The sequence below is a fragment of the Ascaphus truei genome, chromosome 5 (assembly GCF_040206685.1).
Source record: "Ascaphus truei isolate aAscTru1 chromosome 5, aAscTru1.hap1, whole genome shotgun sequence".
Classification (NCBI taxonomy): Eukaryota; Metazoa; Chordata; class Amphibia; order Anura; family Ascaphidae; genus Ascaphus; species Ascaphus truei.
Genome location: NC_134487.1, coordinates 182,902,727 through 182,920,755, shown reverse-complemented (window position 1 = coordinate 182,920,755; position 18,029 = coordinate 182,902,727). Strand labels below are relative to the sequence as shown.

Below are 18,029 nucleotides of genomic sequence, written 5' to 3'. Positions count from 1 at the left end.
TCTCCTATGGAGGAGCAAGATGGTGCTATACATTATGTCCATCTTCAAATAGGTGACCAATCACCTAAATCTCTACTCCTAGGTTTGTGCTTTCTTAACTTTGTAAAATCTCACAAGTCTGTCCTCTTATGTCCTCACTATGAACCTGTGCTGGCCCACGGCTTGACAGACTCATAAATATTCAACAGTTACAAAAGGGAAACTGCTTCCTAACAGGTGTTTCTACCACAGAGTAACGAAGAGCCTGAATTCACGTCTGCCCATGGTGTGCAGCCCAAGCAGTATAAAAGAACATAGACGTACACAACACAGCAATTAGGAAATCACATGCAGATTGTCAGATGGAGCTGTCTGGCAATATCAAGTGAGGGACTGAATAACTTAAGTCACTGGGGGCCATGGCCAAGTTTTCAGCATAGCTATTTAAGGAACAATATTTAAACTATTCGAGGTCTATTGTAGAGTATGTACATATCAAGTATAAAATGCAAACTTAATCGGTTTGTTACCATCAGAATTGTTGTTCTAGATGTTGGGTGCTTTGGGAAGACCATTGTCTGTGTTTCTATACCTCCTTCTGAATATAAACATGTTGCAGAATAAAGCAGCACAGAGCATGACAACCCAGTTTTAACCATTTGAAGACTATTTTATGTAAAGATAAGGGACATAATCTTGACGATGGATTAACCTCTTTAGTGCTAGAGAAGTTAAGGTTTCTTAGTGTTCAATACATATTAAATAGATTGGAAGTGTAATGATTTATTGTAAATTGTGATACCTTTTGTGGGACCTACGGAGAGTTCCTCATAGGGGGAATTGTAGTGTACTAAGCTTTTCAAACCCACAAGTCACCTCTTCAAGGATAAGAGACCTGTGAGCTTTCGAAACCTCTGTACACTATACTTTTCCCCTATGAATAACCCTCATGACGTTCTTCTTAAAGAAATTCCAACCTACAACAAATCTACACTTCTCCAAAACTAATATAGCTACTAACACTTTGAACTTTGAAGTGTATTGGGAAACTCAAAATCATTATACAGTGCAGCGTGTTCATTTTCAGCGGTGGCAAAAATAAACATGCTGCACTTGTTATGGGTTAGAAGGATACCCAACTCCTACAGATAAGTTCTGCCCTACGCCGTTCACCTGTTGGGTTTCAATCTGAGCTGTGTTTGTTAATCACCTGATATTTCTATCACCATTTTGTTCTGACTGATTTTCCACCTGTTTTTTTTTTTAGTGTAAAACATACTTAGGCTGGATATTAAACCATTTGTTTCTGGGGAGTGGACTGGGGGGGAGGGGGGGCGTGGAAAATGGTGACACATTGCAGATGTCGTTCCAGCATTGAATGGATTAAAGAATCTCTAATAAAGTAAGAGATCTAAATGCCCAAGTGATAACAGATGTTGTTTTGTACCAGTGGGACCTTGCTGCTAGTATAATGAATGAAGGGCTGGGATCTTTTCACCTCCCCATCTGCAATCAGTCACAGAGAAGAGCTCTCAGAATGCAGCTATTCAATATTAACTATAAGCTCTTCAATGCTTTCTGTATGAAAAGCAGCAAGGATCAGCCTTGCAATGGAGATAAGCTCTGTTGTAATCGGAGATTACGCCTCTTGTACTTTGATAACATTTGTATGATAAATAGGCTTTGATGCTGTACTGTGTGTTATAAACTCTAATATCTTGGTGCTTGAATAGCTTCTAGAGAGTAGCTTTCTTTCAATGTGCAAAGCCTAATTAGCCTGTCCTGCAATTTTCGATGAATGGAGAGGAATTGGCAGTAACTTAGAAGGAGACTTTAACCATATAATCACTAAGTAAGTAGCAGAAACCTGCATCACTTTTCTCCACTATCAGGGTGCACATAAATACCAGTGGGCTGAGAAAGTGTATTTGCAGAACTTTCAATCAATGTGATAGAATGAAAAAAAAAAAAGGGTGGGGGGGTAAGTGTGCCGGGAGTGCTTAGAATGTAATGAGAGAAGGAAAAACTCATGAGGGGAGAGAGTAAGTGACCCGTTGAGGTGGGATAATTTCCCCAATGTGGTGTGTATCATGCTCCCCATCCCAGTCTTAATCCATGACATCTCTAGATAAACTGCATAGTAGATAGCCAGTGAGTGCTCAATGAGCAATTGTTGAAAGATGCTGAGCATGAACCGAAGGGGACAAACATTCCCTTGCTCTTCCAGTGTCTGCTACAAAGATGCTCTGTAAAGAATGGGAAAGTGAGGTTTCAGACTTTGCTCCATACTTGTCTGCAACATTAAGGGGTTATCTTCAGAATCCAAATAAATTGATAGCATCATCAGGAGCAACAAAAACAAATACAGACCAGCGCCCACAATGATATTAAAATGTCCACTGAGTCCAAGATAAAGTCCAATCAATTGTGGTGTAAGATCAGGCTCCACTCAGTAGATCCGTGACATGCAGAAAAATGCAAAAAGAAAAATCATCATAGTGTGCATTGTAAGTACAACGTACATAAAACAGTACTGACTAACAACAAACAACATAAAACATGAAACACAGAAGCTGATGACATATAAAACTAATTTATTAAGACAAGGAAGCCTGTTGTAGCAGATCATCAGGGGTTAAAACCCAAAACCCTACTTGCAACAGGACCGGATAAAACACGCGTTGAACACCAGACAATGGCAAATCCTCTGGACGAAGAAAGTCCTCTGCACAAGTGGGGGGTAGTCGCACACTCCTCCCGCTGGCCACAAGGATCTCAGCAATGGTGCAGCAGCATACAAGGACCGCTCCTGCACAATCTGTGTGTGCTGTGATTTTCAAAAACCCCTGAGGAAGTGACGTCATCACGAAACGCGTAGGGTCAGAGGTCATGGCGCCTTGGAGGAAGTCGGAAGTGCGTCACGCGGTGTTTCACCTTAAAGCACACACAGATTGTGCAGGAGCAATCCCTGTATGCTGCTACGGCATTGCTGAGATCCTTGCGGCCAGTGGGAGCAGTGTGTGCGACGACCCCCACTTGTGCAGGCATCTGCAAAGGACTTTCTTTGTCCAGAGGATTTGCCATTGTCTGGTGTTCAACGCGTGTTTTATCCGATCCTGTTGTAAGTAGGGTTTTGGGTTTTAACCACTGATGATCCACTACAACAGGCTTCCTTGTCTTAATAAATTAGTTTTATATGTCATCAGCTTCTGTGTTTCATGTTTTATGTTGTTTGTTGTTAGTCAGTACTGTTTTATGTACGTTTTACTTACAATGCACACTATGATGATTTTTCTTTTTGTATTTTTCTGCATGTCACGGATCTACTGAGTGGAGCCTGATCTTACACCACAATTGATTGGACTTTATCTTGGACTCAGTGGATATTTTAATATCATTGTGGGTGCTGGTCTGTATTTGTTTTTGTTGCACTCTATCTGGTGCTGATTCTACCAGTCGATTCCTGGCTGCCCCGCTATTTTCATTTTCTGTATTTTATTGTTGTTATTATTGTATATTCTATTACTGTTGCATTGGGATTAGCGCTGTCTAAGCACATTTTTTTTGTGTTATCATCAGGAGCAAGCAGAAGTTATCTGGTATGGTCTTGTGTTTTAATGGTAATACCACCAGATTTGTTGAAGCATTTGTCATTTGTTCTCCAGATCTCTACTCAACCCACAATTATGTTTCCGTTAGAATAATTATAGCTTCAGTAAGATACTCCACATTGGTGTCTTTGTGACTGTGAATGCTAAACTTAACTGAGAACATTTTTTTTAAAATGAGCAAGTCTTCATTTACATGAATTTTTTTCATTACGAGACTGTTTTTCAACAAGTGAGACTACCTTCCAATGAGTGACATTCACTCTAAATGACAGAGACTGTCTTCAAAATGAAATGATGCTTTGTGCAAGCGAATGATAGACCAATCTAGTGCATGAGACTTCAAAACAGTTACACGTTTATTCAATTGCAATAAAGGTTCAACAAAATGTCCCTAATTATTACTTCAACCCAAAGATTTCCCTTCATTGTTTCTGCAGTAAGATGTATTTACCATATTCCAATACCTAATGTTCTATGTAATCTCTTTGTCGACTTCACCTAACATTTAAATATATTTAGTAGCCCCCTTACACACAACCTCCCTTCCCCCAAAACATAATATCATCATGAAGTTGATTTTTTGGTTAAAGCACAATCCACAGTGAATGGGACCCAAGACACGAAACCACTACTTGAAGACTGACAATCTTGCACAGAAGGCCAAGAATTAGGTGAAGATACGTCAAGGATGGAGATATACAAAAGCATACAAACTGAAAACCCAGTAAGCTTGTTTCTTATCTGCTGTGATAAAGTTACTATGTAACTTCAACACCCACTATTGTGATATGTTAACTGAACTTGATTGGCTATGCATTGAGTCCAGACATAATGGACATCTTCCCTGTTTTACCATACCTTCAAGTACTTTCTGGAGAAGTTACCCAATTATCTGAGCAGGCTTCTCACCGCTACTGTACACAGCAAGAGATGGGTGAATTCATTTTTTGGATTTGGATCTGCCGGTTCCTTTGTTCCGCAGATGTCCGCGAATCAGTCTCAAAAACGGCGATTCGTCTTTCGGATTTTTTTCTTTCACTGACAATGCATGGATTGTATTCTTAGAATCCTCCAACGAATTGTGAAACCCACGAATTGGATTGCTAGAATCTGTGCGTTGTATCCAATGGCAGTTTTGCATTACTCCGCACGGATTGAAACGGGAACAAACCGCTGATGGATATTACACAGCAGAGTGGATTTTGAATGGAAAGCCCCGGGAATTCTGCGAAACGACTTTTGACTGTTTCGCCCATTTCTATACACAGCACGTTTCTCCTTAGATCCGCCTCCAGAAACTTGCTTATAGTCCCAAGGTTCAATAAAGAATCTGGTCACTTTTCCTTCTCGACCGATCACCCCACAACAGAGTCCCTCAAATATGCTTCCTGTCTAAGTTCCTTCAAGACTTTGTCTGTTTCCTACTGTAAACGTGTTTATAACTGTCATTTGTAATGTTGTCAACTTTACTTTGTTAAAAACAGACAGTGAATCCCTGCGCTTCTCCCTTTGGGATAGCAATAAATGGGGAATATATATATATTTATAAATCTATATGATACATACACCTCTTTACTTTGTTCCCAGGACATACTTGATAATGAGAGGTAATTCTCAACGTATTTTTTTTCCTGGTAAATTATTTTATAACTAAAAATATGAAAACCTCAGACCCCAAATGGATCTGGGCACTATTCCATATTTAGGATCCCTTTGTGTCTTTACTTTATTGTAATAACTCCATTTACAACCTCTGCTGGAAGGCTGTATAATGAATTCACAACCATTTCAGTGATACAGTACTTCCTCATATTTCCCTTAAGCTAACCCCCCTTTAACTTCTGAGCATAGCCGCTACTAGTCCTGTTTCTCATTAAAAAAATGCTTGCATATTTTACCTATTTAATACTTTTGATGTATTTCAAAGTCTCTATCATATGCACCTCTCTGTTGGTCCTTACAGAAAATGCACATTTAGGTTACATCTGAAGATAGGCCATATTTACTAAGCAGAGCTATGCCATAAGCCACCTTATGTCCCATTAAAGCACTGCTTATTAAATATAGCGCTTAGTCTTTCTGAAATAAAACCGTTGCAGAACAACTTTGAGGTGCATTCATGGGCTGAATGGTTTGTACATCATGCTGTTTTTACCTTGAACACATAATCCCTCGGTGCAGTTTTCTGACTCCTGACTGAGCCCCTCGCAAGGTTTTCCCCCATTCCTCGGAGGCGGTGCTGTGCACTCTCTGTCACGCTGGTGCCCGCACTCTGGGCTGCAGACAGACCATTCGCCCCACACCTCCCAGTTGCCGTCCACTGAAAATCATGACAAACAAGTATGTGAATTTATCCAATGGTGTTGCAAACCTAGATCATAAGGCAGAGATATTGTTGGGCTTTTTTCCAGATCTGTCTCACCAACCTTCCTTCAAATACCAACTACAAATGTAGAAGGCTTTTGTTGTCCTCTCTGGTACATTACGGTGCGGTAAATTGGGATATTCTGTACCAGCACTGCTATGGAAACTATAATATTTTGCTTTATAAAGCTATATGTTGTGTTATCTGGGGGAACAATGCCATATGCTACATTTATAGCGGGATTCAGTAAAGAGCACCATTTTTGTGCTCATGCAATTTTGGTTGATGTTCCACTTAGTTTACTATGTTAGTAAAAACAAGCATTCAAATAGTTTCCTGGTCTCACTGAAATGCAGAGAAGTATTGTGCTTCTTACTTTCTGCTTGGGTTTCCTTCTCAATTTGGAACTATTGGATACATTACACCCAACTTCTACTTTCCACAAACATAATAGGAAATAAATACTGCTACAGATAGAAACAAAGTAATTCAAAGACAGAAATGACCCATGGTCCACAGAGTCTGCCCCCCTTAGGGAAGTTATTCAAGTTTATAACATGATACCCACATCTTGGGTGACACTAGTCTACAGTAATACACTCTATCTAATAAATACAGAACCATTTTTATCAGAGTGCTGGGGTATATTCTGTGCTACTTAAACATGTAAGTGTCAGATTGCCTTCACTAGTAATGCATTGCTAATCAAAGTGCAGAGACCTCTGTGTTACTAAGTCATATTTTGTGTAGCCCAACCAAAAATGCAATATATAATTTACTGTATATCAATTCATACAATTTATGGTTAAAAATGAGCCAACACAAATTCCTAATTCTAATTGACACTGTAAATGTATACATTTGCTGAGAAAAGGTCCTGGTATGCAACACAATTTAAATAATGATATGTCCTGGCAAATTGCTTGACAATATCCCAAATATTGTTTGGATGGGGGTGCTGGAGCATAAAAATGGCAACCATAGTTATTGCTGGAGCATACAATGGCAACAGTAATTGGTTAGGGATGTAGACACTTGAGATCTCTGGCACTCAAGTGACTATTTTCCCCACACATTTCCCATCTCATGTTATCCTTGTCTCTGTAAATTTTTGCTTTCCAGACCAAATTAGATATTAACAATAGCAGTTCTATGCAATTATACTTAAGGAAATGAAGTGTTGAGAAGAACACATTATTATGGCCTTACATTAATATTGTGAGAAGTGGGGTAACATACAGTCAACAATGCTTTGACTTTCATTTAGTTAAACATTTGGGTTGTGTTTACTTATATGAAAATAAACAAATTGGTAACTATGCATTACCTTACTTATTCCATATTTAAAATGCTCTTATGAGAACAGGTGTTTTAGGGACAAAGCAGTGAGTAAGTACAACTTGCCTATTATGCCTCCATGTACTGTACTATAAATAAACAGTAACACAATAGATCTATTGTGAAATGTATTGATGTCGTTCAAGCATTCCTCCTACAGTATGTATCAATCAAATTTCTAATCAAACGGTAGCATCATTGTGATTCAAGCCTCTTCAGTCAGAGGCACATTTGTTTCTTACATGGAAGCAACATTAAAATGACACAAACAAGGTCACTTTAGAATTCCCATGACTTATTTTACCATCATACATATCCCCCCAGTGTGATCTAGTGAAATAATGTGGTATGGATGTAGACATAATACATGTCCTACAGATATGACTCACCAGGGCACAATGAAGTGCAGGTTATCTTCTGCACGGACATCCCCTCACAGAAGGCTCCTCCATTTAGAGGTGCTGGGTTGGTGCAGGTCCTCGATCGTTTCTGCCACCCTCGACCACAACGCACATTACAAGATGACCAGTCCGTCCAGGAAGACCAGCCTCCATTCACTGGAAAGCAGACAGACATTCATTAATATCATCTCAGGCACTGTTATTGTATAGGTACGGGCTGACTATAGGATTAGGACCCTCTCTTCATAGTCTTGTGCAAATCTCCATATATTGTTGGACTTAAATATTTAACCTGATTAGTTAGGGAGTCTGGAAGTGTGCGTGGTGATGTGTTATTTTAAAAATGTATAGTAATTTTTCTCCTGATATATAATATATATAAACAAAGCTAGTGCTGGCCTTCAACGCCGCACAGGGTTTAAATACCCCATGCGAATCCCCCTCCCCCCGTTGGTGCACACGTGCAAATCTTAAACCCTTGTGGTGAGGGGGAGATGGGGAGCAGGGGAGAGGGGGAGGAGAGCTGGCTATCACAGTTCCCACCCTCTAGACGCATAACAGCTCTTATGTAGGCGCCTAATCTTGAGACCCCACTTAGTGTGCCTACTGCAAGGTTTACTTATGCCCCCACCTACAAACTGAGATCACACCGTTTTGTGAAAATTAGTCACAGCTTTATTGCCTTAACAATATTTGAAAATAAACTGTCATCCAGTCGCTAGTCATTTGTCGTTAGCTCTATTCTCGGTATCTTCCGGCGGGAGCCATTCTCCAAACTACCCTATTCTACCATCTGCTGGGAGCCATCTCCAAACCGCCCTGTCATCCGCTCACCATTGGTCCCTCTTTTCTTGGCCATCTGGGCCTAATCGCTTAGGATAGAGCCCAGCTTCCTAAGACTTGTGCCAGTGTATTTGAAAATAAACTGTCAACCAGTGTATGTTATAAAGTATAAAGTATGGTAAACCTACCCAGCCTTGAAAATTGCAGAGCCAGTACAACCAGCCTCACACTGATGGGATCCAAAAGGTCGAAACACCTGTCTGTGAGTGGTTTTACTGGCTTTGCATCTAATCCCATGCTGTGCTTAAAAGCTATGTGAACAGTGAGCATTAGCTTACAAGGGTACCATGTAACAATGGATTTCATGCAAAAGGTGACACTGTGCTCATTTGCATGTCATTTCCCAGAATCCCTTGCTGCAGTGGAAGCACAGTATGCTAGGTGATAATGGTGAAAGGCAGGGTTGCAGACTTGTCTAAGACATGTGAATGTGCTCACAAATGATATTTTTATTTGCTCTATGCTATACAGTGGAGGTTTTTTGTCACCTTTTTCACCCACCATAACTTATATAAAGTATGGTAAACCTACCCAGCATTGAAATTTTCAGAGGCAGTACAACCTGCCTCACACTGATGAGTCCCAAAAGGTTGAAACAGCTGGCTAAAATCAAGTTTAGTGTCTATCCTACCTCTGGCAGGAGTAGGATTGACAATGGCACACATTTGGTCCTATGGCCTGGCCGAGAGGTGGGGTGAGATCAAAACAAAAATGCACACAGAGCGCACCACAGATTAGTTATAAAATGATATTTTAATACAATAAATACAGTCCAATGGACCACAAAATAGTGCCACTAAATTATATATACAGTCCAAAAGAGACCATAAAAAACTAAGTGAACAAAATGAAATACAATAAAATAAAACACAGTCCCACACAGGAGGGGAAAAACACCCAGACAGGTGAGAAAAACCCTACAGAAAGATCTGAATAAGAACAAAGAAACAGGTCACACAAATGCCTGAGAATGCAGATAAAACAGCCACAGTGAGAGTTCTAAAAGCACCCTGGTAAGAAAGCACAATGAGGGGAATGGATACTGATCACGTGATAGCAGATGGCGCGTGTGATCACCGAAAAGTCTGGACAATGTGAATACACCGCAGATCTCTCCTCCGCTCGCACCTCCTGGTAGTTCCCTTCCAGCCAATGTGCACATGCGCAGAGCAGCCTCCCGTGACTTCTACGTGTTTCGCACCACGTGCTTCGTGGGTCATGTTAGAAGTTGCCCATGCGCATAGAAATACCACTCGCAGCCAATGAGGCTGCTCATAAATGTTTTCTCCCCCCCCCCCTCCTGTTTTCCCCTTTCCCCCTCCCACTTTCCTCTCCCCCTTCCCTTCTCCCCCTTCCTTTCCTTTTACCCTTTACTGTATGAACATTGAACAATATATGTAATTATGTATTCTTTAAAAGTTTTGGATTGCCAATAGCAAATATTATATAAGGAGATGATTCAATGCAGCATTTTCCATTCATCCTACATTTAACTCTCACCCTAGGGAAGTTGCTTTGTACTAACAGGCAAATTTGTTTTTATTTATATTTCTGTATCTGTAATTATATATTGCATAGAAGCATGTCTCCCCTTTATTTGTAACCTACGAGAATTATGCTATGGTTTAAGAAAGGAATGTAATTATGGAGGCTGTATTGTTGGTCTTTGTTTGTTTATTTGGTGTAGAGTTCTGGACCATATGCATTTATTACAGTATGAAGTTGTTTCTATATAGTGATGCATTTACTTCTTGTCATGTTGTCTCTTCATCTTGACCATTTTGTTTTCTGCGCTGGATTGTGGGACAATAGGCAACCATAACAAGGGGGGGACAACATGGCCACTTCTTCATGGCTAGTCCACCTATTGCATGGTGGCTTGCCTTTGTTTTTGGCGGACTGGGGGGGCGGTGTGTGTGGGGGGGTGCTCTTCCCCTGTTGTCACCGGAGGGTCCTCAGGGAGTGTGGATGGTGGTGTGGTTTATGGTGAGCGGCTTCTTCGTCGGCTGGTTCACCTGCCTCTGTCTCCTACTCTCGCGTGGGGGACCTTGGGGCCGGGGGGAGGGACCTCAGCGCTCTGCCTCTTTGGCTTTGCTGAGGCTCTATTGCCCTTGGGTTCGTGCTGACGTCATGGGGGTTGCGCGCGGACGTGTGGGTCATCTGATGCACGCACCGGCGCGTGCGCTCCAGTTGTGACGTCATGCGCGTAACCGTTTTTGTCACGAATTTCAAAGTGGTAAGGTTATTGTAGGCATGTATTTAAGGTGGGTTCTCCACACTATAAGGTATACTCTTGTTAAAGGACTTTGTGTCCGAAACGTGTAGGAGGCTGCACTAACCCCTAGGGTGATGTTTATTTTTGAATAAACAATTTAGCATTTTTACCACCTGGTTCCCTGGCAGTTTGCTGCTTTTCTTTCTTTTTTTTCTGGTTCCTGACATGCGTAGATGTTATTTTTATGATTTCTTTTGTTTCTTAAACTAACGGTGTTTGAAATGTTTAGTATCACTAATGGAAAAATAAACCACGGAAGGTTGAGGGCTGGGTGCCCCTTGTGTGTATACACATGTTTGTCCTCCTTTTTCTATAAATTAAACCCTAGAAGACTGTGTCGCGAAGAGCCTGGGCAAAAGGCAGTGCTACACAAAGGGAGCCATTTGCCAATATATATATATATATATATATATATATTATATATATATATATATATATATATATATATATATAGTCAGATAAGGCAGTTGGCACTCCAATAGGTGCTGGTAAGCCACAGGTGCACGTCCCATATAAAGAATGTAGTTATACGTTACCGTTCCAAGGATTGGTAAACAAGAGACAGCACCCAATGTTGAAAATCAAAGTGTATTAGTGAAAGCAAAAATACATCCAGAAACCCAACGTTTCGGTCCTACAGAATGGGACCTTCCTCAGGGGTATACAAAGGGAGAATGACACAGTTCACCACATATTTATACATCAAACACTGAAAGTCAATTAACCAATCACCATCACCCAATTAAATTAACACAAGAAACCTGCAGCTCTGATGTCATGTGTTGATTAAGCTTACATAAGATACCTCCATACTGCTAATCACCCAGCTGTGTATTGCATCCATTGTCATGGTTACCAATTGGTGTGAGCTCTGATTGATATGTCAGGGGCAATAGGGAGAGGATATCTAAAGAAGTAAAGCAGGTAGTGCCATACAGAAGTGAAACATAATAAAACCAGGGACATATAGGTGTGGGGGAGTGTGGGGGAGTGGTGGGGATCATGATGGAATGTACTGATATTACTAGAGGGCAGAGCCAGACTATGTCATGTGAACCATAAGTGCATATGGGAATACCACAATAAGTAGAACTTGCATGTAAACAAATAATGAATAAATATGCATAGACTTCTAAACAAAGGAGAGCAACAGAGGATATTATACCATGAAGCACATCAGTGAAATTAATGTGATTGTCCACACACGCACATGTCCATAGGTATCATCAGGATCTGACCTAAAGAAAACAACTTAGCTTAAAATCCTCGTTAAGCCCTTTTGGGGTCATTGTAGTTAAATCAAAGATAGCTTTAGCTTCCAGCTGTAATAGTAGTTTATTCCTGTCGCCACCCCTGGTAGGGGCACGAGCCTGTATATTGGGCATGCATCTTAGAGTTGCTAAACTGTGTCTGTGTTTCCTGAAGTGTCGCGCCACCGGTTGGTGTTTCAAATCATTGTCATCTTCAGCACCCAGAAGTGCCTTCCTGATTGCACATCGATGAATACTGATACGTTCCTTTAACATTCTCATCGTCTTTCCGACGTAGTAGAGCCCACATGGGCACTTGATGAAGTACACTACATATTTAGACTCACAGTTTAAATATTGTTTAATATTTGTAGATTTGCCAGTCTGAGGGTGAGCAAAAGTACTTCCTGTCTGCATAAACTGGCAGTTGGTACAGCCATGGCATCTGTATGACCCCGGTTTTCTCACCAGCCAGGTCTTTGCTGGCATGTATTTGTCAACGGGATCAGAATGTGTAAGCAGATCTCCCAGATTTCTGCCTCTTTTATAACAAAAAAGGGGTGGAGCATTAAAGTCTTTCCCAATCTTGCGATCATTAGCCAATATATGCCAATGTTGTTGTATAGACCTTTTGATATGTCCAGATGCAGTGCTGTAAGTGCTGACCACCTTACAGTGATCAGAATCAGTGGTCCTCATTGTTGGTGACAGCAGCTCCTCCCTCTTTGGGATCCTGGCTTTGAAGAGTGCCTTATTGACTTCTTTGGGATCATATCCCCTCTCTAGAAAGCGAGAGGCCATCTCCAGAAGTGCACACTCCACTAGTTTGGGGTCACTCACAATCCTCCGGACACGTAGTAGTTGTGAGAACAGGAGACTTGCTTTTAATGGTGGTGGATGATGGCTGGTTGCATGTAATAATGTGTTCCTATCTGTGGGCTTCTCGAATAGACGTGTGCAGAGTTTTCCATTGTCCTTATAGACAATGGTATCAAGAAAAGGAACTTCAATGGTGCTGTAGCTAGCTGTGAACCTAATTGTACATGGAATTTCGTTTAGATACTCAGTAAATGATAGAAGCTCTGTTTCCAGTCCTCGCCAGACCAGGAACACATCATCAATGTAGCGATAGTAGTTAGATATACGGTCCGCAAATGGGGCATCGGTAAGCAAATGGGTGTTCTCGTAGGTATCCATGAACAGGTTGGCATACGCCGGTGCCATGTTTGACCCCATAGCGGTGCCTGCTAGTTGCAGATAAAAGGTTTTCTCAAACCTGAAGTAGTTCTTATGAAGTATCACCTCCAGCAGCAATAACAAGTATTCTGGTGGCGGCCCCTTGTGCTCTGCTAACTTACTGAAGTGATCACGGATCGCTTCAATGCCCTCCTGGTGTGGGATGTTAGTATATAGACTGCCCACGTCCATGGTTACCAGTATAGTATCTGCAGTAACCGGCGAAATGCCTTCCAATTTGTGGATGAAGTCAGTTGTATCTTTGACAAATGAGGCCATCCGCATCACCATGGGTTGAAGGTAGAAATCCAAGAACTGTGATAGTGGATGACACCAGGACCCCCGTGCCGAGATGATAGGTCTCCCCGGAGGCTTGGTCAGAGATTTGTGTATTTTAGGGAGTATATAAATGACCGGTGTAATGGGGTATGTTTGCATCAGGAATTTAGCTGTTTCCTCCGCAATCCACGAATTATTGAGTCCTAGCTGTATGATAGAGTCAATCTCCTTCTTGAATGGCATTGTTGGGTCTGATTTCAGACGCTTGTAGTTAGTATCGTCTCCAAGCTGGTTGGAGATTTCCTGTTTGTAGTCAGAGTATGCCATGACTACAATTCCGCCACCCTTGTCTGCTGCGCGTATGATGATATTTGTATTCGCCCGTAGTGACTTCAGTGCTTCATGTTCTTCCCTGGTCATGTTACGGAAACTAGTTCTGTATTGGCTGATACATTGTCTAGTATCTCTCTCCACAAGACTCATGAATGTGGTGATGTTATGGTTCACGACCACAGGATCGAATGAACTCCTAGTCTTGAAACGGCCCCCAGTAATTGGGTCCCTGAGGGTGCTTGTTGATGTATCCCCTGTAGGTTTGCTATAAAAATCTTTGAGACGCAATTGTCTATTGAGCTTGAAAAGATCAACCTCCCATAGGAACGGATTCTGTTTGTGTGTAGATACATACGATAACCCTTTCTGGAGGACATCAATTTCTGTTGTAGTCAATGCATGACCAGAGATGTTGTAGACTACCGTCTTCTCCATCTTCCTCTCTCCCCCCTCTCTCCTCTCTCCTTTCTGGAGTCCCGTAGTGGGTATCGGTCTCCTGGTCTGCCGCCTGTATCGGAGTCGGGTAAGGGGGGTTTTTGGTGTCCTGTCGTACCTATTCCTAAAAAAGGATCCGCGGACGTGCCTTCTTGTGATTCAGAAAAGTCTGTATCACTTGTATTGTATGCTGCACTAGATATTGCTGCCTTCCTGGTATGTGTATAGTGGCGTCTGCCCCTGGAGGAGCTCTGTGTGCTATCTCCAATCCCCAGAAGCCACTTATAAACATGTCGATCTTTGTATCCATCTTAACCTGTTTCAGCTTGTCCCGCTTGTATTTGACCAGCCCCTCACGGTACGCATCTATGGTGGTCTGCAGTTTGTCAGTCCAGTTAGTGTTAGTATCAGCACTGAGGGTATCACCATGTTTGGAATAGATAGTATCGATGTCTTTTTTAATTTTCCCCAGTTCCTTACTGGACTGTTCGATTACCAGTATGGTAAGGTCAAATGAGCACTTATGAGTATCCCAATCCATTTTTTGCAGAATTCGGGATCGTTTCTACCTATGGTCGGTTGGTTCTTAATCCTGAACCCTCTGGGTAACAACCCCTCTTGATGGTAGTGAGAGAGTGTCACCCCATGCAGGTAATAGTCAACTTCCCTCTTCTTTAACTTCACCAGATCATTATACTGCATCGACACACTTTATTCGAGCAAATACCCGGTATGTACCTGGCAGATACCTGGAATGCACTGCTCCTCACCTCTGACAAGCCCCGTTGCATTTGCCTTCCCAGCCTGGGTTCATGCCTGGCTGATGGGCGGCTGATCTGTTAAATAATGATGATTAGGATTTAATAGGCTGCAATGCTTCGCGTGTCTACCAGATGGCATAAATTCATGAATTGTAATGCAGTATATATATATATATATACTGTGCAGTATTGCAGCCAGCGGGAATAAAATGCTTCAATCCCTGCTTGGAAAATAACTCAATGCACTCGGGCAGAAAACAGTCACAAACCTCAATACACCCGGGTATACCCGAATTCGTGGGACTAGCCAAGCTCGAATAAAGTGTGTCGCCAGTGTACATTTCTGATGGTTTTTCAGGTCCGAGTACCTCATCAAATTTTTCAGTATATCTGATGGATGCTATTTCTGCCTCGCAATAGGTAAGCGTGTCAGAGATAGAGGAGAAGAGTCCTGCAGTATCAGCAAATTCCTCCATGATCCAATGTGTAAATCCACAAAGCAATAGGAAGAGTGTGATATGTAATGAAAAAAATATCCAAAAATGCTCTACTCAATATGCTGTAGAGGAGCAAAAATAATATATATATATATATATATATATATATATATATATATAATCAAAAAATAAATAGATGATACCGTTCTGTGGCTAACGAAATGCTTTTATTTGTGCGAGCTTTCGAGATACACTGATCTCTTCTTCCGGCGATGTTACAATGAATGAAGCAAGGATAACTTAAAAACAGTGTCTCTTGGAATACAAAATCAGAGGAGGGTTCACCTGTTCCTCCAGCAATGTCGTGTACCTCATCATGTGCATGAAATGCCCAGGGGGCTGCTACTACATAGGTGAGACAGGACAGGGGCTAAACAAGAGAATGAACCTGCATCGCCACAGCATCACACGCGGAACAAGAGACAGTCCTGTTGGCGAACATTTCTCTGACTCTGGCCATAAGATGAACGATCTGAGGGTTGCCATACTCAAAGGTAATCTTAAAACCCCGAAAGAGAGACGGTTGCATGAATACAAATTTATGCAACTGTTCGGGACACTTAGCAGTGGCCTAAACAGAGATCGAAATTTTATAAGTCATTACTGACACTAGCGAACTCTCTTCCCATGAGCGCTAAAGGCCATGTCTGTACATACTGTACATTTCTATATGTATGCACACACAGCTGTCTCTCACACATACTAATACTCCTTCTTTTTCCATCCATATACACCAATAGGGACCACATAGTATCCACACACACTTTTAGTTGTGCTACAAACTCTCACATTTCCACACCCACCCACACCATTTATATCCCTCTCACTCCACACACACCTTGTGTAGAGCACTGTTTATACTGTGGGCTCTCCATTCATTTTTATTCACACTGATACACATACACACTCTTTCTTCACTTGCTTTCAGTTACCCTTTGACACCTCTAGCCATAAAACACATCCACACCGGGGGAAGGACAAGCACAGATAACATTCCAAGAGACACTGTTTTTAAGTTATCCTTGCTTCATTCATTGTAACATCGCCGGAAGAAGAGATCAGTGTATCTCGAAAGCTCGCACAAATAAAAGCATTTCGTTAGCCACAGAACGGTATCATCTATTTATTTTTTGATTATTGAAGCTCGGCTAACACGGTACTGATACCTCTACATATATATATATATATATATATATATATATATATATATATATATATATATATATATATATATATATATATATATATATATATATATTTCCCAAAATCCCTTGATGTGGAAGCACTGTATGCTGAGTGATAATAGTTGAAAGACAGGGTTGCAGACCTGTCAAAGACATGAATGTGCTCACAAGTGATATTCTTTATTGGAGATATATATATATTATATATATATATATATATAACAATTTACAGACACAAGTCTGGGTTTGTGGCGTTGCAAGAAAAGGGGGAGGGATCGTTTGGCCCCTCCTACCGTATGTCTAAGTGGGTTCTGCAAAAGGCAGTTAGTTGTTCCCTCAATTAGGGAAGTGCCAGTTCATCCCTCACCTAGGGGTGTGTGAGCAGGGAACGTGTAGACTCCCTGGGAATCTCAAACTCCTGAGATAAACAGTCAAGGGCCAGAGAAGAGTGTATAACCTTCCCTAGTAAGCAAGAAGGAGTATTCTGGATACATGGGATAGGGACTTGGAAACCAAAAGGAGACAGCTCTTGGAGAGGAGGTTTGGGGAACCCAACTCCTGGTTAGGTGTGGAATTGAGGTGGGACTAGAAGCTAAGACCTGATCAGAAGTATTCACTGGGAAGGGTCTAAATGAAAATGCCCAAGGAGATTTCTGCAACTGGAAAACCTTTGTACTGATACTGAGGTATGGTGATGTATGAGTAGGGTGACCAGATTTTCAAAATGAAAAACCGGGACACATTAAAAAATTATTTATAAAACAAATTACATCACATGACGCACCCCGTTGCCATGACAACGAGACACTGACGTCAGGCGGTGACATGTTGCCATAACAATGTGGCATCACGTCATGCCTCGGTGCCATAATGCGTCCCGTTGTTATGTCAACTTGATGCCGCGTGACATCACAGAGCGCCTCGTTGTTATGGCAATGGGCATTACGTGACGTCGCACGGCCATGTTAACGGAATTTGGAGGGGAAGATACAGCCAAAGGCAATATAAATAAATATATAATAAATAGATCTAAAAAAATGTTATCTCCACACAGAGCCACTGACCCACACACCCACGACCCACAGAGCCACTGACCCCCACACACACAGAGCCACTGACCCACACACACACAGAGCCACTGACCCACACACACACAGAGCCACTGAGCCACACACACAGAGCCACTGACCCCCCCCCCCCACACACACACACAGGGCCACTGACCCACACACACAGAGCCAC

At 41.7% G+C, this 18,029-nt stretch overlaps 1 protein-coding gene across 3 annotated transcripts in view; it reads right to left on the bottom strand.

Moving 5' to 3' along the window:
• Nucleotides 1-18,029, bottom strand: part of UNC5D (unc-5 netrin receptor D) — a 472,283-nt gene that overhangs the window by 118,619 nt on the left and 335,635 nt on the right. For all 3 annotated transcript variants that reach the window (XM_075601397.1, XM_075601395.1, XM_075601396.1), the window contains exons 6-7: nucleotides 7,683-7,850; nucleotides 5,746-5,910 (exon numbers count right to left, since the gene is read on the bottom strand). In XM_075601397.1, the coding sequence (XP_075457512.1) occupies nucleotides 5,746-5,910; nucleotides 7,683-7,850 (333 nt within the window). The remainder of the gene's footprint in view (nucleotides 1-5,745; nucleotides 5,911-7,682; nucleotides 7,851-18,029) is intronic.